The following is a 23,493-nucleotide window of genomic DNA, read 5'->3' on the forward strand; positions in this document are numbered from 1 at the left end:
GTTTCAAATTTCGAAAAAAAACCGCACGAACTTAAACATAGTCCTATTACAATATTAATGAAAGAATATCGAAAATAGGATATGGGACCTCCTGTCGTTTTGTCCTTAAAGGCCACATTTTTTTTTAAGTATATTGAAGTTTTCCTAATTTGCTCTCAAGTTTATCTAAATTATATGAAAAAACTTGTAAAAAACAATATTTACAATTGATAATACCTTAAGAGATTGTGTTCTTCTCTTTTTCTTCGCCCTCGCCAAGGTCCCTCATTTGGCATAGGCCCTCCTCGTACGTGATTTCCAGGTTAATATAATAGTGTATAGCCAGGATTTAGAGGATCGGCCACGTCCCATTGATGGTAGCGGCTGTTTTACAAATTTCTTTGTAGGCTATTCAGCTGCTCTCATAATGTGTTCATATCAACGTAAGCGATTTTATTTGAATTTCTTAATTATTGGAGCCACATGACAGTTACTTCTGATGTGTTTATTGCTTATCTTATCCAGTTTTGTTACGCCCGATGCCCAACGAAGCATTCTCATCTTCGCCATATGGTTTCTTTTTTTTGTTTAGGATATAGCGGCCAGTGTTCTGAGGTATACGCCATTGCAGGTCTAACCGCAGTTTTATAAATTTTGTCTTTTAACTTTCTTCTTAGCTTCACAGTCCTTGGTGGACCATTCCTTCACAGCTTCTTGCCATCGATCTCGATTTACAGCCACTTCCCTCCAACATTGCACGCGCATTTTCCCAAGATCAGCTTCCACGTCTTCTAGCCACCTTTTCCTTGGGCGTCTCCTATCGATAGCATGAAGTTTATAAAATTGGTGGAGAGTTAAAATGTTCCACCAAAATATTTCTCGGAAGTCTTAGTAGACGTATCTTCGAACAAAAGTACACCATTATTTTGTTTCCAACTCTATCAGTATCACACATTCAAACGCTGTTGAGGTGAAAAGGGAACGAAGATATTTGAGGCAGTTGCAAAGAAAATATTTTATGAAATAAAAACTTACAACTTTTTGGCACTTCATAAATTCTCGTGAAAAGTTTTTTTTTTTTTATTATTAACGTAATTTAACAATTTCTCGACTTATTTGTTCAGAAACCATAGCATTAACAAAACTTTGTTAAAGGTTTTTCATTAATTTAAACGAAATAAATATGCATACATATGTATATACTCGTATGTGTATCGAATTCATTAGTTGAATTTCTATTTCGGTCTTCAGTAACACAACAAAAACAAAAAGCATATCAGATATTAAACTGCTATCACCTTGTATGGATTCGACTAGGCTTGCAAAATTTTCGTAAACACTTAAAAGAAATTGCGAGGCATGCTCTATATGTACTTTTATATTTTTAAAATGCGGCAAGTACAAATTGTCTGGGAACCTGCTTGAAAGATTAAAATTCCACAGAAATGTTTTTTTTTTTTTTTTGGAAAATGAATACTATCGCCTAATAAACTTCCATACGCCACGAGGAAGTGGCTCTTTGGCGATAGACGATAAAAGTGTATTGCAAGTGAGCGATACATACTATATACTTATGTACATATATGTAGTTGCAAGTGTGTATGCTATATTTAGTCGAGAAATGCATTCTGAGAAAAATTCTTATAAACACACTTTTTGCTTTTATTTAATTTTAGAGCATTCTTTCTGAAAAGCGCAAGCCATCATTCACTGAAAGAAGCCAACTGAAGTATGCACGGCGTTTAGTGGTAAAACTTGGAAGTGCTGTCATCACAAGGGAAGACAACCATGGCCTAGCCCTCGGACGACTGGCCTCCATTGTCGAGCAGGTTAGTTTTTGAATGTGTGAAATTTTGTAAATACGTATGTGTGTATGTATGTACAATACATACATATCAGAGAACGGCCGAAAACCGATTTAAGGCCGAACCGAACCCAACATTTCAAAGGCTGAAGTAATAAATAAGCAATGATTTTTAAAACTCCTGTATTTTATTAAAAATGCAAGGAATAATTAAGTAATTATTTAACACTAATTAATTAACTTATCTTCATATTCCGGTATAGAGCTGACTTGCAGCACTGAACAATTCTTCATTAGCCACACTCGATGGAGAAGCATATGATATTTCAAAGCAATTACATATAAAAAAATTGGGCTCAACATCAGTGTTCAAAAATTTATAAAAAAACTAAAAGTTGATCAAATTTATAGAATGAAAACGTTCGGCTTGGCGAACATGGTCGAAGTGTAATATATTGGGTATATTAGTATTTATTATCGTGGAAGTGGCGACATAGTAACTTATCGCTTTCTCGTCTTCTTACTATCTTCTTCTTTCCCTACTGTTGCTTGTAAGTATTACGTCCGAAAGTAACTTCTTAGAGTCATCTGGAAGACATAGAAGCGTGGCATAAAAACTACATTATAGAACAACCTGTTACAATTATTGAATCAACAATATATCGAAAAATTCGTAATTTTCGCCCTCCAGCACTTATTAGAACTGCCTCGGTTTTGTGACCAGCTAAATCTAACTTAGCGTCGTTAAGCCATCGTTGCACTTTTCCTTTAAGAGGTCCAGTTTCCTATCAACTACCACCAGGGCAATATCTTCGGCGTATCCCATAATTTCGGCGTTTGGCGGGAGCTTCACCTTCAGGACTGCATCGTACATGATGTTCCACAAAGTTGATCCCAGCACTGATCCTTGTGGTACAGGTGATGCCAGGCCAGTTTGCCGAGTTAAAAGCATTTCTAACATCTAGAGTGATCACAGCGTAGAACTTTCTTGCCGATCTTTCCGCACTCATAGCCCTGTGTGCTTTTTCCACCACCGTTCTTATTGCATCCACCGTAGATCTAGCTTTTCGGAAGTCGTGCTCTTTGAGCCTTTCTTCTAGCCGAGTTACTATCCTTACGTAGTTTAGCTATTTCATCTGTCCACCAATATGTTGGCTTTCGGTTTCCCTGGTATCTAGATCTTGGCATCGTTGCGTCGCAAGCTCTTTCTAATCGCATGGATATTTCTTCTGTCATCTCCTCTGCTGATATGCGGAAGATGTAAGTCTCTGCCCATACTTGTCCAAAAGCCACTGCGTTAAAATCTTTTTGTTTCCATCTTTTCTTGACTGTCTTAGATGCAGTCCTCGGCATTACAGTGCATACGTCCATTACAATGGCCAGGTGGTCGCTATGAGTATAAATTAACTCGTCCAATTTCCATTTTGTGCGATTCGCTGTGGTACGATCAGCAAATGCTAGGTCAATTATAGAGCGCCCTCTAGTGCAATCAAACGTATATACCTCCAGAGTGCTGCAACCGTTTCTTCTACAATTTTCCACCTTGCGTTTGTATACGTGCTGCCCCAACCTCTGGACCATGCGTTGAAGTCACCTGAAATTAGAATAGGTCGCTTATCCCTAAGTTCTAGCTCTGGTGCCGCCATCATCGAAGAAAAGTTTTCAATTGACCATCGTGGAGGTGCATAACAGCTCACAAAGAGAATGTCGTCCAACTTCATCTACGTGAGCCCCTTACAAGGTGAGGAACTTTGTCGTTTACCGCCCAGATAACTGCTTGTTCTTCGGTGTCTGCTATCCCGCTGTGAGAGTTTATCATTTGGAAAGGTCCGACTGTTTGCCCGAATGAGTCTTGCGCACCTCTGCAGTGATGGGTGTTGAGTTGCAGGATTCTCATCGCTTGATTGTACGTACCGCTTCTTGGTAGCGCGGGCGTTTTGCGCTGTCAGCCTTGTGTGCTTCATCGCATAGTGCGCATTTTTCTGCATTTCTACAGCTCGCTGCCATGTGGCCGTCCTCACCACAAAGACGGCAGAGTTTCGTGCGATCAGATGATTTACATACTGTCGCTACATGATTGTATGACCAGCATCTATAGCATCTTTTTGGAGATATGACCTCTGATACCGAGCAGCGTACCCATCCCACCTTAAGGGAACCGAGCGTCAGAACCTTTTTGGCTTCCACAGCGTGCAACGAAATGTAGGCTGATTGGGTACCGCCGTACGTGGAACGCATACTTTTGATGGCGGATTTATCTGGCCTCTTTATCTGAGCTTGCTCTGGTATCGCGTCCAGCAACTCTTCCTCCGAGCTCAGTTCTATTATAAGGCCCTTGAATTGCAATGTGATGCAATGGGTTTTTAGGTTGACTGTTGCAACACTATCCAGGGCTCTTTTGAAAACAGATTGACAACTAGATGATTCGCTGTCCTTGTTTCTTTTGAGCTCTATCAATAGTCCTCCTTTTTGCGTAGGTCTCATTGTCCTAACTTTATCGTTGAATCCGCTTAGCATAGCGTTCGATTTGATAGCGCGAAGCATGTCCGCGTATGTTCTTCCTTCCTCCTTTCTTTTCATAATGATCACATCGGAACGCGGGCGAAGTGAGCCGCTGGTCTTCCTATTGTTTTCCGGCTTCTTTTTGCTTTACACTTTCTGCCATTTTTCTCTATGATCCTTGGGGGGTAAGTTCTGTGGAGATTTCGACCTTCTCCTCTTGGTGTCTGGCGATATTTCTGTTCCATGAGCTGCATGAGGACTAGATTTAGTTCCTTCTCTTTGTGCGGATAGAGTTGCAGTGTTTTCAGCCGCCGTTGTTTTCCTTGTATGCGCTGGTGCAGACATAGCGCCGGGGGTGCGCTCATCGATTTTCAGCTGTTTTGTTACCTCTGTGTGTGCACGTTTTATAATGCTACACATTTTTCTGATGTCGCCATATACATTTCGACGGATTCAACGTAGGGTAAAAGACCGTGGATATCCTTTCCCATGCGCTCTATCAACTCCGCTAACACCCCTGTTTTGGGCGCAGGGTTACTAATTGTCAGAGTTCGCTGTCCATTGCTCACCTTTGGGGTGAAAAGTAGCTGATGCTGGTGGCTTGCAGAAGTACCTGCCTGTGTGTATGTAGCACCCGTAAGTCCTATGGTTATCTATGAAAACAGGAAGGGCATAGTAGGGTTGACACAGGTCCTTATGGGTACCTGTGTTCAGAGCTAGACTTCGATCGGGGTCTAATGGGGAGTTATCTCAACCCAATCTACATAGTCAATTAAGATTACGTGCCTTGAGCGCTCTGTAAGACCTGCCAGGTTTTAATAGGGCGGAGAAACAGAGAATCCTTCTGTAAGTCGTTTCAGCAAGATTTCACTCCGCTTACTTGGATTACCGAGGTTCACTGCTCCAGCCCGCTTGCAATCTACTTCCACTCCAGTATGCCATAACCAGGATCTTACTGGAATCGGTCCTGATGCCCCTCAGGCCACGCCTTTGCTTTGTAATCAGCCGCTCCTAACGTGGAAAACAGACGCCGACCAGGATAACCGCTCATTCTGAGTCCGACGCGCCTGGATATATATTTTTTTTTCATATCGACTGTGCGTAATGAAAAATGTTTAAATGTTTTGCTTGTTTTGGTCCACGAGTGGTATTTTATTTCCCATCTACCCTGCATATCTGTCGAGCATTCCCCAATCCGCCACCTGGGGACGCACCCGATGGGAGACAAGCAATTCCGATCGGGCTCGTTTTGGTCCGCGAGTGGTGTTTTATTTTCCACCTACTCTGCATATCTGCCGAGCATTCCCCGATCCCCCAGCTGGGGGCGTGTCCGATGGGAGACAAGCAGCTCCACACGGACATTTAAATGATGTCATTCCTCACATTTAATTGCTAAGAGCCGAATTTTGAATAAAAATAGTGCAACCGAAAAAAATCCAAATTTGTAAACGTTTTATTTTAAAACAATATCTAGGCGCGGGTTTTGACAGACCCTAGCAACCCTAAAGACCCTAAAAAAATAATTTGTTAATTTTTTTTATTTATTGTAGGACTATTATGCTCCATATAGAAATTATGCAACTCACTGGAAGAGGCGTAAATGAATTCTCAAAAAATAAGGAAGATTTGCATGCCGCCAAACTTTTGTACCACTCGTTTCTGCAGCCAATAAAGCCAATGTTTTATTAAAATCATAAGCACAAATACAGATGATTCACCTATCTCATGGTGCCGTCCGATAATAATTTTTGGCCAAAAAAATTTGAAAGGAGTTAATTTTCAAAATAGCAAAGATAGCAAAAGCGTATTGACCGTATGCTACAAGTTGCATGCTATTAATCGCATAACTTCGGCCCGTAACGATATTATTTCACCGGTTAACTTGGCAATATTTTCTTTATACGACTCTTCTTTGCATTTGCTTTTTGATTTCACGAAGCTCTTTTAAAATGTCATATATGTATGTCGGTGTTAAGAAAATAAAAAAAATATAACAACATAAATTTAATTAAATATTTTAGTACTTCACGCTGACTGCACCGAAATCAAATTCACTTTCAGTCTCAGTTTCGCTCTGGGAGTCGCTCTTATCACTTCTATGTACTAATTACACCTTTTCCATTTTTTACATCCATTTTGATGCAGCTATTCGCTTGTATTATATTAATATGTTGCTTGCTCAATGAACTGCAATGCATACATAAGTACATATACGAGGGGACTAACTAAAGTTCGGTAAATTGAATTGAGAAAGAGATACATTTTATATTCTTATTAATTTCAATACATTTCTTTAATCTGTGAATCAACTGTTTTGCAGCTATTTAAGTTAAGCATTAACCGCATTTATTATCAATTCTTTCTTTTAATTTTTGGAAATAACCAGAAATTACACGGCGAATATGGCTTTGACAAATTTCTTCAATGATAGAAAACGCAATGAAGTTACTCGTCATTTCAGCAGTGTAAGCTCCTGGTGTAAGAAGTAGCGGTGCAGTTCCTCATTTTTTCCTATTTTCAAGAAATTTTTTGAATATTTACTGCTTACCAAAGTTTTCAGTATAGCAGCAAAAATTTTGCTCTGGTGAGTAAACCGAGATAATCACTTTTGTGGCTGACTTTTGCTGCTTGGCTTTCACAGGTGGATTTGCTGCTTTCGACCTGTATACCATGGAATTCAGTTTGGTTTCTGGGTCATCCTTAAAAACCAAGCTTCGTAACTCGTTAAGATCATACTAAAGCTGCTAAACTCTCCATTTTAGAATTTTCTTTAAAATAATTGAAGAAAATTTACTCTAGCTTCTATATGATTCTCATTCAAAATTCGTGGAACTCAGAGCAGATTTCTTTGTGTACTGCAAACCATTATGCAATATACGCGATACCATCATAGGATTTAAGTCCAATACACTGCATATAATTTCCTGTGTCATTCGAGGGGCCTCGCCAATTTTTCGCTTCACCAGGGCTACGACAACTTTGGCCATCTTTCTGGAGGCCCGTCCTCCACAGAAAAATGTCTAGTCTGTAATCTTAAATACCACTTACAAATAGTCTTAAGAGAAGGAGTGTCCGTTTTATATGCAGTTTGGAACTCATTGATAATTTCCACATAGTTGAGTTGACATCGAAAGCCGTAAAGTATTGAGTAACGAATTCGCTACTGCGTCGCTGGCGGAATTTCTACTGACATTGCATAAATTATTTTACTTTTTCTCGTCTCCGTTCTAATCAATTTTTCAAAAATTTTAATTGAAACATCGTAAGACTATTTTGCTATAATGACATTTAAAAAATTTAAAAAAATATATATATATAACGGGTGATTTTTTAGCTATTATCTTTTTAAACAGTTGGTTTAAACAGCTGACGCACGTTTCGTGTTTTGTTTCACTGTCAAACATCTTCAGTTTGGTCTATAATTTAACCATGAATCGTCTTACAAACGAACAACGCTTGCAAATTATTGAATTTTATTACAAAAATGCATGTTCTGTTAAGAAAGTTTATCGCGCGCTTCTTCCATTTTATGGTCAGTTTAATCGACCCACTGAAGCGGCTATTCGAGCTATTGTGACTAAATTTAGAACCAAATTTACATTATTGGACATCAAACCACCAACACGCTTACGTAGAGTGCGAACTGAAGAAAATATGGCAGCTGTATCGGCCAGTGTTAATGATGACCATCAATTACACAGGCCGACAAAATTTAACCAACATTCAGACCCAGAAACCAGACTATATATTTCCGAAGGTTTATGATGCGCTGAATCCAAATCTGGCCTCAGAATTGCTCTATCAGCTCTGGTTTTCGAGATATCCTAACCTAAAAGTGCAAAAAACCCCATTTTTGCCCATATTTGAGGTTATGTAGCCTTGCAGATGTTTTCTTTCACCAAAATTAAAGCATGGCATCTTTAAATACAATCCTTCTTTTTTCAAATGGCGTTTTGTTTGCTCAAATATCATTTTTTTCGCAGAGATATCGCATTTTGAAATTGTCATGTTTTTTTTGTATTTTTTGCACTTTTAGGTTAGGATATCTCGAAAACCAGAGCTGATAGAGCAATTCTGAGGCCAGATTTGGATTCAGCGCATCATAAACCTTCGGAAATATATAGTCTGGTTTCTGGGTCTGAATGTTGGTTAAATTTTGTCGGCCTAGTTCCATTAAACACGAAAGATACGATTATCGTAAAAACTCAAGCTAATAAATTAATTTTAGTTATCAATCCGAATTTTGCATGGACAGAGAAGCAGATATTAGTTTAAATTATTTCGGATACTTTTCCTTGTAGACTAGTGTTATCGATTCGTCGCCGTTCGCAGCAATTGGGCCTCTGTTACTCAACAACGTGGAAAATTTTGCGAAAGGATTTAGGGGTGAAGCCTTTCAAAATACAGTTGCTGTAAGAATTGAAGTCGAACGACCTACCGCAACGCAGAATTTTTGGTGAATGGGCTATTGGAAAGTTGGCCGAAGATCCACTTTTTTATCGAAAAATTGTGTTCAGCGACGAAGCTCATTTTTGGATCAATGGGTACGTAAATAAGCAGAATTGTCGATTTTGGAGTGAAGATCAGCCAGAAGAACTGCAAGAGCTACCAATGTATCCAGAAGACTAAGCGGATGGACCATTTGAAGCGCAGTCGCGGTCAACATTTGCATGAAATAATCTTCAAATATTAAATTTATGGACTGTGCTATCGATTCAAATAAAAATGTCATGCATTTTTCTGAATTTTACGTGTGTTTTTTTGAAAAACTTTTCTATAGCTTTTAAAAAATCACCCCTTATATATACATACATATATTATCGACTTACCGAACTTTTGTTTGTCCACTTGTATGTATATGGGAAATAAATTTTAATGCCTTTCTTTTGCTTTCTTCAAATCGTACCGTGCAATATGTCAACTATTATAATTTTATAAAATTAAAAAATCTTGTTCAGAGTGATATTTTTTGGTGTGGCGTAAAACAGAAAATAAAATGAAATTTATAAAATTATACCTTAATTTCACATTTCATATTTTAGTGGCAGCACTGGGTTTGCGGCCTTGGTTGGTTAAAGTGGTGATTCATCCAGAATCCAACTAGCGCTTCCGCACCATTTTGTTGCCACATCCTGGTTAACAACTTATTCATTGTCGCCTTACAAATTAAAAGAATTCAATTTGGCGACTTCGACAAGTTAAGCCCTGAAACCGAAGTGTCGGCGGTGTATATTAATATTTAACAGATGCTGCCTGCCAATGGTCAGTAATTTTCAAAATGAATAATTAATTAAGCACTAGGAAGAAATGTGAGCATTTTAATAAGTTTAATATGAAGATGGAGTAGCAAAAAAAAGCGAAAAAGAATAATTTATCATATAGGAGCTTAATATTAGGTTCGTCAATATAATTTTTTTTCAAGACACGTGACCTTTCAACGGATTTCTAGAGAATTTGATAGGCTTCTCGACAAAAGTACTTCAGTAGAAACAAATTTAGCATTAAAACAATGCAAATCTTTCTGGAGCTATATCAAATCCAGTAAATCTTGCTCAAATATATTCACCTTCTACAGTTTTTTTAATGACATACTCTCTAATTCTTTAGAAGATGCAGTTGATTTTTGAGTACTTTTTTGTGCTGCTTTTATCTCTTCTTAGACGGATGGGTCTCCTTTGGATCCTTAACTCTAACGGAAGAAGATTTTTGAGAGGCATTGCATTTATAAAACCGTTTAATTCTGTAAATGCTGATTGTCTGTCAGCAAGCATTTTTAAGAAACGCTCCTCTCTGGTTGTGCTTACAGCGTTAATCTTTAAGAAGTCTTTATCGCCAGGTGAGTTTATTAATGTCTGGAGAATAGCTGAATAGCTCAAATTTTCAAAAGTGGCATAAAAATGATGTTGCCAGCTACCGACTTACATACATCAAAACTATCTATTGTTTCGAGAATTGCATTAGCGCATGAGTGCGTCATTTCCCCAAACCAGCACAGTTTTGACAAGGCAAATCAACAGCATCCAATCTTACTGTTGCAGCTTCTCAATTTGGCTGTCAAATTGCCAATTTATAAATTCATAGTTTTTCAAAAGCAATAAAGTCTCCCATACAAATTCTAAAAATAATGCTGCTATAAAAATTATGCTGCTTAGACTTTCATTCCAATATTCTGAAGTGGATCAAATTATATCTTTGCAGTAGACGCTCTGTGGTAGCATTTGATAAGGTACTTTCTCAACCATTTGTGGCGGAATGAAAAGGCCTGCAAAACAGCATTCTAGAACCTTCACTCTTTTTATTACTTAATAATGACTAAATTTCTTGTATATGCTGACAACCTTAAGCTATACTCGGTAATAAGGATTTTTGGAGACTCCCAAGCCCTTCAGTGTGACCTTGATAAATTTCACTCTTTGTTTACTCGAAATTTTTTGTTTCTGAATATTGAAAAGTGTTCTCACTGCGCCGTCACTAGGAAGCACAATTCAATACCTACGGGGCTTCTCACTTCTGATTCACTCAAGCAAATTACTGAAGTTAAATACTTATGTCTTTATTTTGACACAAAATTAAATTTGACTGATATTGACTGCCATAATCTGGAAACTATTTAACCAATTCGATTCTAACAAACTGCCTGTGTGATTTTATAATATCATATTTATTATACGCAATATATTCGATAATGACTGCACATTAGGCCGGGTCGATTTGTGGGGAGGCAAAAAAATCGCCAATTGCTCTGTCCCCCCAAATTGGGGGACATCAGAATTCGTTTCAGAGGTATGGTTCCTTCGGCAAAGTTTCTTATTTTGATCCCTAGAATACGATTTTCACAGAGCAATGAGCGATTTTTAAATCGACCCGCCCTACTGCACATCCTTGAGTCATACTTTGTGTTAATTTCTGCGCGTAATCGGTTCTAAATCATTTGCCTTGATAACTATTTTAGCGTCCATATTTGTTTTCCTTTGAGGTTTTGCTTAAACAGCTTTGACCAAAGGGTTGGCCCTTTCCATAGGGTCATCTGGCGACTGCGAAGGCCAATCCAACTTTATAATCCCATTTTGCTGTTTCCACGGCTTCGATACTTGGGATCTATTTTTCAAACATATTGTTGACTATCAGCAGAACACCAGGTTCGACAATGCAACCATTTGCTCAAGAGGAAGATTGATTCGTGAATATTGGGCTTGCCTAATTCATTTCTGAATTTGCCTTAGTCCTATGCAAGTCTTTGTTCAGTGATAATGGGAGCAGCGGGTTTTCCAATAAACTCCGGGATTTGAAGTTTTCCGTACGTATACATCAATTTTTTTAAATCTTCTCAGCTTCAGGCAACGATGAGTTCGGCTTTGTCACAAACAAATGAATGATCTTCTGATCTTACTTTGGAGAGATATTTTTTTTGGTCTCATCTGGGAAGTTGCACTCATTTATTTATGACCGTCTTCGACTTCTTTAAATATTTTGCTGCAGATGCACGTGACATTTTTGGACCTATAGGATGTGTACGTAGGAACACTGCTTCAAATCATTTTTTATACGCGGAACTCATTTTGTAAAAATAACGTATGCTTTCTAAAACGTTCACAAAACTAACAAATTGCACAACGCGATTGTGAAAATGATACATCTATTTTACAGTATTTACATTTTTTTATAACGGAACTTTAAGTTTGAATTAGCGGGTCACGCTTCCATAAGATATACTGTATGTCATGTACATTATACTCACTAAATATTTAACGCTGGTCTGTAAGATTGTAAATAGGATATCACTGAATAAATAAATAAATATATTTAATAAAAGTCAATACAAACACTCTTAACCCAACACCACTCAAAATTGAAACAAACTTATAAAGAGATAGAATATTGATAAGCACTAAATAAACTTAAGGCTTACCGCTTGCGAATGCCTCTCTAAATTATTTATCGTCAATTTTTCAAAATAGTTCATTTAATTACAAATAAATATGACGAATATAAAGTATAAACTTCACTTAAGTAGAGCTTTGGTTAGGTGCCCCAAAGTTTGACAAAGAAAAAATCCAACTTAAATCATTATTTAGTAATTAAAAACTTATTAATGAAAAACTATTGTACCATTGTAAAGTTTTTAATATCACTTTTCGTGATTGTTACACTAGTACACAAAATCCCTCCAGACCCTCGCTACACAAATGTATATAACGGGTGATCAATCATGAGGTGCTTTTTTCAATAGTTAAAAAAAAAACAAAAATGTAAATTATGTTCAAAACCTTTATTTATCATTTGCATTTACTTTTTGAATATGACTTCATTCAAATGTTGGCCGCAACTACGCTTAAGGTGGTCCATTCTGAAGGTCCGTTGTTTTCTCTGGGTGTAAAGGTAGCTCTTGAACCTGTTCTGGTTGCTCTTCATCCCAAATACGGCAATTTTGCTTATTGACGTAACCATTGAGCCAGAAATGCGCCTCATCGCTGAACAAAATTTTGCTCGAAAACAGCGGATCTTCTTCAATCTTTTCAAGAGCCCAATCAGCAAAACGGTGACGTGCAGGAAGGTCATTTGGCTTTAGTTCTTGTACGAGCTGTATTTTGTATGCTTTTAAATGAAGATCCTTCCGTAAAATTGACCAAGTTGTTCCATACGACAGTCCAAGTTGCTGAGAACGGTGCCGAATCGATTCATCGCGGTTTTCACGTACACTCTCTGCTACTGCCGCTATATTCTCAATGCTTCTTGCTGGACGTGGTCTATTCGGTCGAGAATTATCCACCAATGAATATTCGGATTCAAATTTGTTGATGGTATGTCGAATAGTGTTTAAGGCAGGCCGATTATGTTGACCATAATGCCGTCTAAGCGGACGAAAAACATTTGTCACAGAACGCTGATTTTCATAATACAGTTGAACAATTTGTAGACGTTGTTGCGGTGTGAGTCTTTCCATGATGAAATGCCAAACGCTGTTCAACAAATCCACGATGACAGTTTGCCACAACTGGCGCGCAATCTGTAAAAAACGCAAATGAAAAAACTCCTCTTAATTGATCACCCGTTATTATATTATATATATATATATATATATATATATATATATATATGTATGCGCACCTCTTACTTTCTTCTCTAAAAGCCTTGTTTAAACAGAATGTGTGAGCGTGTAAATAATAGAATATAACTTGAATAGTAAATTAATTAAGTCGTTTGAATTTAATTAGAAGTACTTTGGTTAGGTGAAAGTCTTACAGGCATTGCGCATTCTCGAAGTAAATACAGGTGGTTGATTGTTTTTGTTTCAGTGTTTTACTTGGCTCTGAAATGCATAAAAGTCTACATGCATATGTACCTATTGGCAAACTGTGATGTTTCTATTTAAAAGCCAGGAAAAATAGAGGAGTTGTGAGAATTTGATGAAATTTAGTTAGTTTCTAAGTAAATAGTGACCTACAGATTTCAATAATTCATTCGGCGTTTTTCTAAATGTCATGTTTTTTTTTGAAAAAGAGTATTTTTTCGCAATGAATGCATTTTAAAACAAAATTTAACAGTATGAATATTTAACCTAAGAGGAAGTTTTTTTATTCATTATAACTTGCGAAATCTACAACGAACATAAATATATTAATATTTTTACAATATTATAATACAGTCAAATAGAATCATTCACGCGGCGTAGCTGGGCAAGGTAGAGCTCCTTGTTGACCGTAGGATTCTTTTCGAGCATTCTTCCAGTGCACCATGCCCTCCCAGTCCCACCAAACACATATCATGATCTTGATACTGAAGAATTCGAATTAAGAAGGTCTTCCGCTGCGGGATGTGCCATCGACGTCAAAGTCGCCAAGTTTGAACTTTGCAAACCATATCTGTGCTGTAATCTCGCCTATAACACCTTCTCCATACATACTATCGTAAATGTACCGGTCTGCTTCGACAGCTTTTTGACCTCTATGAAAAGCAAAGAAGAGCAGGTGTCGGAAATGTTGATATTTGCCTCCTGGTTATTCCATTTCCTTAAAACTAATAAAAAATTAAATAACTCAAACAGAAAGAGTTATATCGAATGAATACTTACTCTTTGCCACACAGCAAACAAATCGTTGTAAAATAAAAGAAAATATGAAAACGTTACGAAATTACTAATACTAAAGCTTAAATATAATATAATATATGGTAAACAATGCGGTGAGATACATTACTCACAATTCAAAAAGTGTATCTCCAGATTAAGCTTTGACTTGAAGGTCTCTCTTAAGTTAGAGAATATATCTAAATTTTTACAAAATTGGTTAAACTGCCTTATACAATTTGTAAGCGGTTCATTATGACTAAAATAAGCCCTGTAATTAGGTAAGTGGAACATACTGCTCATTTAAGATTCGTGGCTATGTCCCTTATAAACATTACCGATGAAAATTTTCTTCGTATTTCTAATGTTAGCAATGCTAACAAAAGGCAACGAAGGGAATGAATGGCAAATCTAGTGAAACGTTTCTGAAACTTTCAATTCTTAAAGATGAGTCAATATACAATAGAATGGATCCCAGATAACGTTACAATATTCGACATTTGATCTAACAAAAGGGAAATACAAATTCTTCAGCGTAGAAAGATCCTAGAACTTCTTTGAATTCCTTACAACAAAGCCGAGCATAGATCTAGACTTGATAATCATAAAGTCTACATGCTTAGGAAATTACATTTTCGAACTAAGGTCCTTCTTTTATAAATTTTTGTGAGGGTGGTAGGGCCCAACTTATAATCGAAATCAATCACAACTTTGCGCCTATTGAAGGACAAGTGGCTGGCATTTACCAGCACTAAGAGGTAAGGAGTTATCCTCACATCAATCAGCTACGTCCTCTATGTGCATATATATATATATATATATAAGTAAGTAATATATATATAATTGGCGCGTATACCCTTTGTTTTGGGTGTTTGGTCGAGCTCCTCTTCCTATTTGTGGCATGCGTCTTGGTGTTGTTCCACAAATGGAGGGACCTACAGCTTAAAGCCGACTCTGAACGGCAAACGGGGTTTATGAGGAGCCTTTTCATGGCAGAAATACATTCGAAGGTTTGTCATTGCCTGACGAGGGGCGATCGCAATTAGAAAAAGCTTTTTCTTCATTTTGGTGTTTCTCGGAGATTCGAACCTATATTCTCCGAATGGTAGTCGTGTACCAACCCATTCGGCTACGGCGGCCGCCTCTATGTTCTCTATACGACTGTAAATTTTCAAGTTCTCTGACAACGCGATCACAAAAATGCAATTATATTTGCAATTAATGATTAGAGAATACGTAAGAAGTTTATGTCATTACTTTCAGAAATCAGTTGGAAGAAATTTCATGTTTTTAAAGAACAGAGTTAGATTAGGAGCCAAATCGGAAACGTTAAATAACCGATTAAAAATGAGCTGCTGAAGTTGGTCTAACTTATGTTTGAATTTTATCTGAAAAATATAAATGGCCTCTTCCGAAAGTTATATCTATTGTAGCCAAGCGCATTGCACAAGAGTATCATGACTTGGTTTGTATTACGGTTGCTTGTAACAGCTTATTATAATATATATGCATAAATATGTATAAATTTAATCCAAAAAGTTCAGAATTAGCGTCTCCCGTCTGTCCGTGCGTGCAAGCATTTTTTTGTTTTTTTGTCGGGACAACTAGTAAGTGCAGCACTCAGATATTAATCCATTGTCCATTGGATTCCCTTTTAATTTTCTTTAAATCTACCCGATCTCCGAAGAAATCTGAGTAGATCGTGTGGTGCCAAGGAGCCAAGATGGTCGCTTCTTAACACATCAGTGCCAAAGACCTAAAAACTGATTCGAGCGAAGGCGGGGCAGACACACAGGAGACACACAAGCTAGGCAGAGTACACTGTCTGAGATGCCCAACCTTTCCATGTGCTTCGTCCCACAGAAAGTGGCCCGTCATCAGTCCAACCAGCCGTCTGCGCTCCCTTCTGCTTAATGACAGAAGGGTTTGCGACAGTCGATCGGACATGACAGGTAGCATCAGTTTAATCCATCTGCAGCCTCTCTCAGCCTGCCAAGCTCGCTTGTGGGTTGCAGTTACCCATTTGATAACCATAGCTTTGATGGCCGTAGAAGGGAGTGGCAAAACGGCCTCTGGGCCAAAGAAGTTGGCCTCAGAGCCCATGTTAGCTAAGGAGTCATAGGTCTCGTTACCTACGGTACCCACGTATCCCGGGACTCATGTTAGCATCAGGCTATTATGTCTACCGACATAGTTCAGCCTGGATTTACAGGACTCGACTACCCCTGATGTGGTTGGGGGGGCTGTCTAAGGCCATACGTGGGATCTAAGTCCATGCGCTCTCTGTTTTCCAATGCCGGACAGGGGCCGTACCAGTTCTCATTGTACATTGTATAATCGGTGCGTACTTCCTCTGTTGGATGTTTAACAGCTTCCTCTCCAACGTGTTGTGTGTATCCTCATGTTGTCTTACAAATGGAGTAACCTACAGTCTCATACCGTTTTCGAATGGCATCTGGTTTTTTAAAAGAAGCTTTTCCATGACAGAAATACTCTCACTTGAGAGACTCACTGACACACCCCAGACTCAATTAGCACAAAAGGTGTCCTTTTGGTACACCATTAGTAGAACCACTGCCGTTCTTTGGGCCAACCGTCTTGAATTGAATATAAATCTGCCTATGCCATCTATTTTCTTTCCTGCAATTTATACCAAGTTGTTCATTGAGAATTTCCCCAGCATTCTTTGTCGTAGAACACCCAGACTTGGGCACTCACACATACAGGTATAGTGGAAGATTGTCTCCATAGAAAATTATTGATTGCACCTTTTACCTTTATCGTTATCCGGCCACCGCATTGGCTTAGCCAACGGCCGGTTATTGGTGACGTAATGGACTATGAATAAGTTCGTGCGGTTTTTTTTCGAAATTTGAAACTTTATTGACGTAAAATGGTTACAAATTTAATATTCAAAGTATTGTCCATCGCTTACTACTACTTTTTCCCATCTTTCTGGCAATTCACGGATTCCCTTTGTGAAAAATTCGGTCGGTTTTGCCGCAATCCACGAATCGATCCATTTTTTGACTTCATCGTAATTACGGAAGTGCTGGTCAGCCAGGCCATGTTGCATCGATCGGAAGAGATAGTAATCGGATGGCGCAAGGTCTGGACTATACGGCGGGTGGGGTAGGACATCCCATTTGAGCGTTTCTAAGTATGTTTTGACCACTTGTGCAACATGTGGCCGAGCATTGTCATGTTGCAAAATAACTTTGTCGTGTCTATCGGCGTATTGCGGCCGTTTTTCTCGCAGTGCTCGGCTCAAACGCATCAATTGTCGTCGGTAGACATCCCCCGTAATCGTTTCATTCGGTTTCAGTAGCTCATAATACACAACACCCAGCTGGTCCCACCAGATACACAGCATAACCTTCAGGCCATGAATATTCTGCGCCGACGTCGATGTTGAAGCATGGCCAGGGTATCCATACGTTGCCCGACGTTTTGGATTGTCGTAATGGACCCACTTTTCATCGCCAGTCACAATTCGATGCAAAAAACCCTTTCTTTTGTGCCGTTGAAGCAGTTGTTCGCATGCCATAAAACGGCGTTCAACGTCTCTTGGCTTCAATTCATACGGCACCCAATGGCCTACCTTTCGGATCATTCCCATGGCTTTTAAACGTTTGCAAATGGTTGATTGATCAACTCCCAAAGTTTTTGCAACCTCTTCTTGCGTTTGAGCCGGATCTTGATCGAGCAATTCCTCCAATTCGGTATCCATGAACTTTGGCGGCGCACCCTCGCGTTCTTCGTCTTCCAAGCCAAAATCACCACTTTTAAAGCGTGCAAACCACTTCTGGCACGTTCGCTCAGGTAGAGCATGCTCACCATAAACTTCCACCAAGATACGATGACTTTCGGCTGCTTTTTTCTTCATATTAAAGAATTCCCCGCAAAAACACATTATTTGGCACGAAATTCGACATTTTCAAGTGTGGTAAAAATATTGTTGTTTACGCTTCAAATAAAAAACTTATACTGACGTTTGTGCCTTACGACAGTAGCTCTCCAATGAATGTTTGGAAATGTGGATCGATGGAATAATAATCAAGTTACGCCATCTGTTGTAAAACCGCACGAACTTATTCATAGTCATTCTGAAGATGTTCTTTGGTTTCTTAACAGCTCGGCAGTACAGGACTTGTTGTAATCTGGCCACGTCTCCTTCGTTTTTTTGCAGGTATCGGTATTGGTTTATCTATCAACAGCCTGTTTCTGGAATTGCAAAAAGATCTTCCTTTGTAGACGCTTCGGACAAAGTCCACTGCTACCACTTCGGATACTCTAGAGGAAGCCCCCTGTCTTACCAGCTTATCAGCTTTCTCATTTCCTTCTATGTTTTTACCAAGTACCCAGATGAGAGTGATGTCTGTCGTGCGTGCTAAGGCATTTAATTCTTCTTTGCATTGTCTGACAATTTTTGAAGTGTTTGTTGGTGACTTTTTAGCCAAAATGGCATGACTATCTGAAAAAATATCTACGTGTTTTTGATAGTTGTTGTGAATGATTTCTGATTATCCTGCTAGTTTCCCTTATACCGGGAACCTCTGCTTGAGTTATGCTATTCCACTTCCCCAGGCGAAGGGACTTGGATCCATTGATGCTTGACTACTAAATTTAACTCCCGTTCCATTCGCGTGGGAAACATTACAGTATTTATTATTTCATAAACAATGTAAAACTTTTAGCAAATATTTAAATGGCAAATAAGGATTAAGGTTTGATACATAATCATCATCAAGCAAAACATAATCGCTTGTATCAACTGGATTAGGTGCGTCTAAAGGAAGGTCAAAAACAAAACAACATTCAATTTCGACCCAGAAAAGGTTTTTCGATTTGCTTAGCCCATTTGCAAACCATAAGTGGTTTCATATGTCCATATGTACATAGTTATAACAGATGTTGGCATACTATACATATGCATGTATAGGTATTATATACGAGTATTGGTATTAGATCTCATCGATGGCCGTTATAGCGCATAAATCAACATTATGGATATGCGCATTTGAAAGGAATGAATTATGTGGCCTCAAACCATTCCATTGATTTTTGCATATGCTCGCACATATTTAAATGCCAGGGTCAAGGCATGCAAGAGTATTGAGACTACGGCAAATTTAATTTATGAACCTGCAAGTTATGCTCACTTACAGAACATGATTTTACACATACTCACATATGTATAGTATATACATCATTTCCGTCTGTGAATTTGAAGAAGAATAAAGCGCAATATTAGTTATTAATTCAAGGCAATAGGCGTTTAATTAAAAAACTGTTGCATATGTATGTATGTACACGTATGCTCAAAATTGTATGCACGCATTGCATTTGCCTTTATGTTTTTATGAATGAAAAATTTAAGAAAAAAGCATAAGGAATAAATTTTTATTTACATGGTTGTCACGCATCAACCCATTCGGCTACGGCGACCAACGTGAGATTGGTTTACGATGTATTTTTATTCACTGAATCAGAGATCTTGTGGGATCAAAATCTGTCTATGGGTAGGGGTTATTGAAAAAAGCTGTGGTAAAAACCCATAAGAACGTATTTTTTGGTTTTTTTACACCTATTTTTAACAAAAACTGACGAGCTGGAGATTTCAATCTATTCTCAAATTAAAGCTTGAATCTTACAAAATTATTAAACTAAAATTGAGCTATGCTCATAAAAATGCATTGTCGGTGATATCAGTATTTCGAAATTTAAAATAGCGCATCCAAGATGGCGGACTCACTTTCAAATTAGAGTTAAAACGTGGGATGCTTGATATAGTAAATATTACAACCATTCTATTGGCAACTACCTATGTACAGAGGGTTATGAAAGTGAACCAAAATGCATCCCACTCTTTTAACTCTAATTTGAATTACTCTATTTGTATCTTAATTTTTGTTATAATTCTGTTCTGAGGTAGTTGACTTTGACTGATCGTTCGATTTGCTATTACTTCATTATAGGTCCCTTTGTCATTAAAATTTATTTTCTACTTTTTAGTTTGATTAGCAAAAAAGCGTGTTTTTTAGTTATTTTTTTAAACTATTTTTTATTATGAATGAAAATTATTGTTATCATTGCAGTCAGTGAATTAATGATTCGATATATTCGTGTTATATTTAATTCCTTTCTTATCGACTGTGAGTCTAAAGCTATGCAGTTATCGGCCGTGATAAAGAAGTAATCGGGATGAAGAACTTATTTCGTGGAGGGAGCCTGAGAAACTGATTTATAAGAATAAATAAAGATTTTTCATTTTACAACCAAATTCACCTTACTATTTGCCCACAGGTAAAAAAAGAAAATATTAATCCTGGCAATCCTAATAAGGATAATGGAAAACTTTTATCAAATTATTGCATTGTCATCGGTCCTTGATAGGTGTGCAAAATTTCAAGTCGATCAGATTTTTAGAAGCCAGTGAAAATTAAGCTCAAAGATTCCGTTACATACATACATACATACATACATACATACAATCCGACCAAATAAAACTGTGTTAATAAACGTATGACCGTTTTTTAACGTTTAGTTGAGAGCCCTTTTCGTTCGGTCAGTAATGCTCATTTTAATTAAGTTCGTTAAATATGTAGAGATGCATTTAAATTATTGCCTAAAAGTTATGTGGACTTTTACTAGCCTTAATACATTTCATTTGATATAAAGTCTCTCCTGGTATCAGAGAAAACCGAAAATGTATATATCATAATTAAGAATTCTAATTTTTTTCTTAGGTGATCAGTTTCGAATTTAAAGTTATAAAAATTGAAAGATCAAGTGTGAATTCAGTTCTTTATTCGCACTTTTTACTTTTTTCTAGTATGATGTTCTTGCATTAATAAAGTATTTGTTTCGGTTTTTTAGGTTGCTGAGTGCCACTTGGAAGGTCGCGAAGTCATGATGGTTACAAGTGGCGCTGTAGCATTTGGCAGTCAAAAATTAGCTCAGGAACTGCTTATGTCTCTATCAATGCGGGAAACTCTGTCGCCAAAAGATCCGTCACGCACAGTAAGTTGAACGAAAACAGTTTTCTAAAAATCTAAGTTTTTAAATAAATACTTAAAGCTTTTAATTATTACAGGAGCAGGGTACGTTGCTTGAACCGAGAGCAGCTGCTGCCGTAGGCCAATCGGGACTTATGTCGCTGTATGATGCTATGTTCGCTCAATATGGCGTAAAAATTGCTCAGGTATAATACGAAATTTCAAATCAATAAAATTAATAATACCAAATACTTTTTGGATTCCAGGTTCTAGTAACAAAACCGGATTTCTATAACGAGGAAACGCGCAATAACTTATTTTGCACACTTTCCGAACTTATTAGCCTTAATATTGTTCCAATCATCAACACCAATGATGCCGTCTCGCCGCCAATGTTCTTGAAAGACGACGACCTACCAGTTGGATCGAAAAAGGTAAACGGGTTTTCTTGTTTTTCCCTACAGCGTGGAAACAAAAGGAGTTTATGCAGCTAACTTCTAGGGTAAGCGATCTGGTTTTATGAGCGCATTTAATAAAATTTTGCGGACAGTTTGGAAGCTCTATATTTTCGGGCCTGCAAAATATTTCTCTTAAATTCAATACTTGCTGAAATATGAAAGTATGCAAGTAGTGGTCCTGCTGTAGTATCATCTCTTTAAATTCGTCGCTCTTAAGTTGTCAATGAGGTCCCTGGAATGACCCCTCTGAGATTAAATAAGGATGTATGAATTAAAAGGAGCAGCATTATTGCTTTTGGCCTGTTTAGGTCGACATACGAAGTATGTCAGTGTCTAAAAAAATTAAAATTATTATGTTTGTGGAGTTATGTATGGTTAGTTGGTAAAACTATATCAAGAAATTATCCAATGTAATTCTTCAGTTCGCTGCAGTCTCTGTGATCACTCATTCGAACTCATTTTACCTGGATGACCTATATGGGCAACGCAATAAATCGATTGTTAAGCGGGTTGTATGGCAATCGGCGCCATCTTTAGCTGATTAATTTTTGGAAAAAAAAAATTCTGTCAGCATAGCTCGTTGGTGCTCGTCATTGACTGCGACGGCAGCTTCTTCCTCATTTCGAAAGAATAAGGACCTATGATGCCACCAGTACTCTATGAACTTCGAGATCTGATTTATTCTTTTCAAAGTAAATTCCCACAATTCTGAAGCGTTTTTCTGGCGTTAAATGGTTCATAATGATTTTCCAATCCTTACTGAACAAAAATGTTAACATAGTTTGCCATTCTCAGCTGTTAAACCATAGTTATCGATATCGATAGTTCTCATGCATATAAAAAAAAACACCCCATTTTTTATATCATGAATGCTGAAAAATGAAAAAGATTTGAGTTTTGAGCTTCAAAAAAAGACATGCAGCTAAAAACACACCCGATATTTTATATTATTCATGACAATAAATCAAAAAAATCTGAAGTTTGAGTTCAAATGCCTCAAAATCAAACCGCCCAAAATCATTGACGTACATAAATTCGGAAAAACTAGGCCTTATTCAGGAGCGTGGAACTGCTTTCTTCAGATTTGGTGGTAATTCGGTTCCTGACAACATAACGGACAATGATGTTTATCCCAACGCACTTGAATTATTTAATTCATTGAGATTTCTTAATAAGCTAGTTTCTAAGGAAATACGGGGTTTTAAGCGTTTTCAATTTCGTAAGCGGTTCACTTATATATACATACATACTCATGTATACATGTACAATAAAATACAGTAACTGAGTTGTGGTCTGGTTTTGCTTTCAGGGAATCGCCATTAAAGATAATGATAGCTTATCCGCTATGCTTTCAGCAGAGGTGCAGGCGGACTTATTAATTCTAATGTCTGACGTAGATGGAATTTACAACAAACCTCCATGGGAAGATGGAGCTAAACTAATGCACACTTATACCTCAAATGACCGACATGTCATCGAGTTTGGCAAAAAATCTAAGGTAATTCTCTTGGCTACTGGCACAAGCCACTACTTTGATAATATAATCGTAAATATGTATTAAATATATATATGCGTGCATATATTTCTATTTTTTAATCATAAGACACTTATAAAATGAATTAGTAATACTTTCGGACTATCTTAAAAGTAGAAAAAAAAGGCTGAAAATGACGAGTATTGACTTGA

At 37.6% G+C, this 23,493-nt stretch overlaps 1 protein-coding gene across 1 annotated transcript in view; it reads left to right on the forward strand.

The window, feature by feature from the left end:
• LOC129241204 (delta-1-pyrroline-5-carboxylate synthase) overlaps positions 1-23,493 on the forward strand; it is a 64,639-nt gene that overhangs the window by 24,951 nt on the left and 16,195 nt on the right. The window contains exons 2-6 of the mRNA XM_054877421.1: positions 1,656-1,808; positions 21,231-21,374; positions 21,448-21,555; positions 21,616-21,783; positions 23,117-23,305. Of these exons, the coding sequence (XP_054733396.1) occupies positions 1,656-1,808; positions 21,231-21,374; positions 21,448-21,555; positions 21,616-21,783; positions 23,117-23,305 (762 nt within the window). The remainder of the gene's footprint in view (positions 1-1,655; positions 1,809-21,230; positions 21,375-21,447; positions 21,556-21,615; positions 21,784-23,116; positions 23,306-23,493) is intronic.

Source organism: Anastrepha obliqua, chromosome 3 (assembly GCF_027943255.1).
Source record: "Anastrepha obliqua isolate idAnaObli1 chromosome 3, idAnaObli1_1.0, whole genome shotgun sequence".
Classification (NCBI taxonomy): domain Eukaryota; kingdom Metazoa; phylum Arthropoda; class Insecta; order Diptera; family Tephritidae; genus Anastrepha; species Anastrepha obliqua.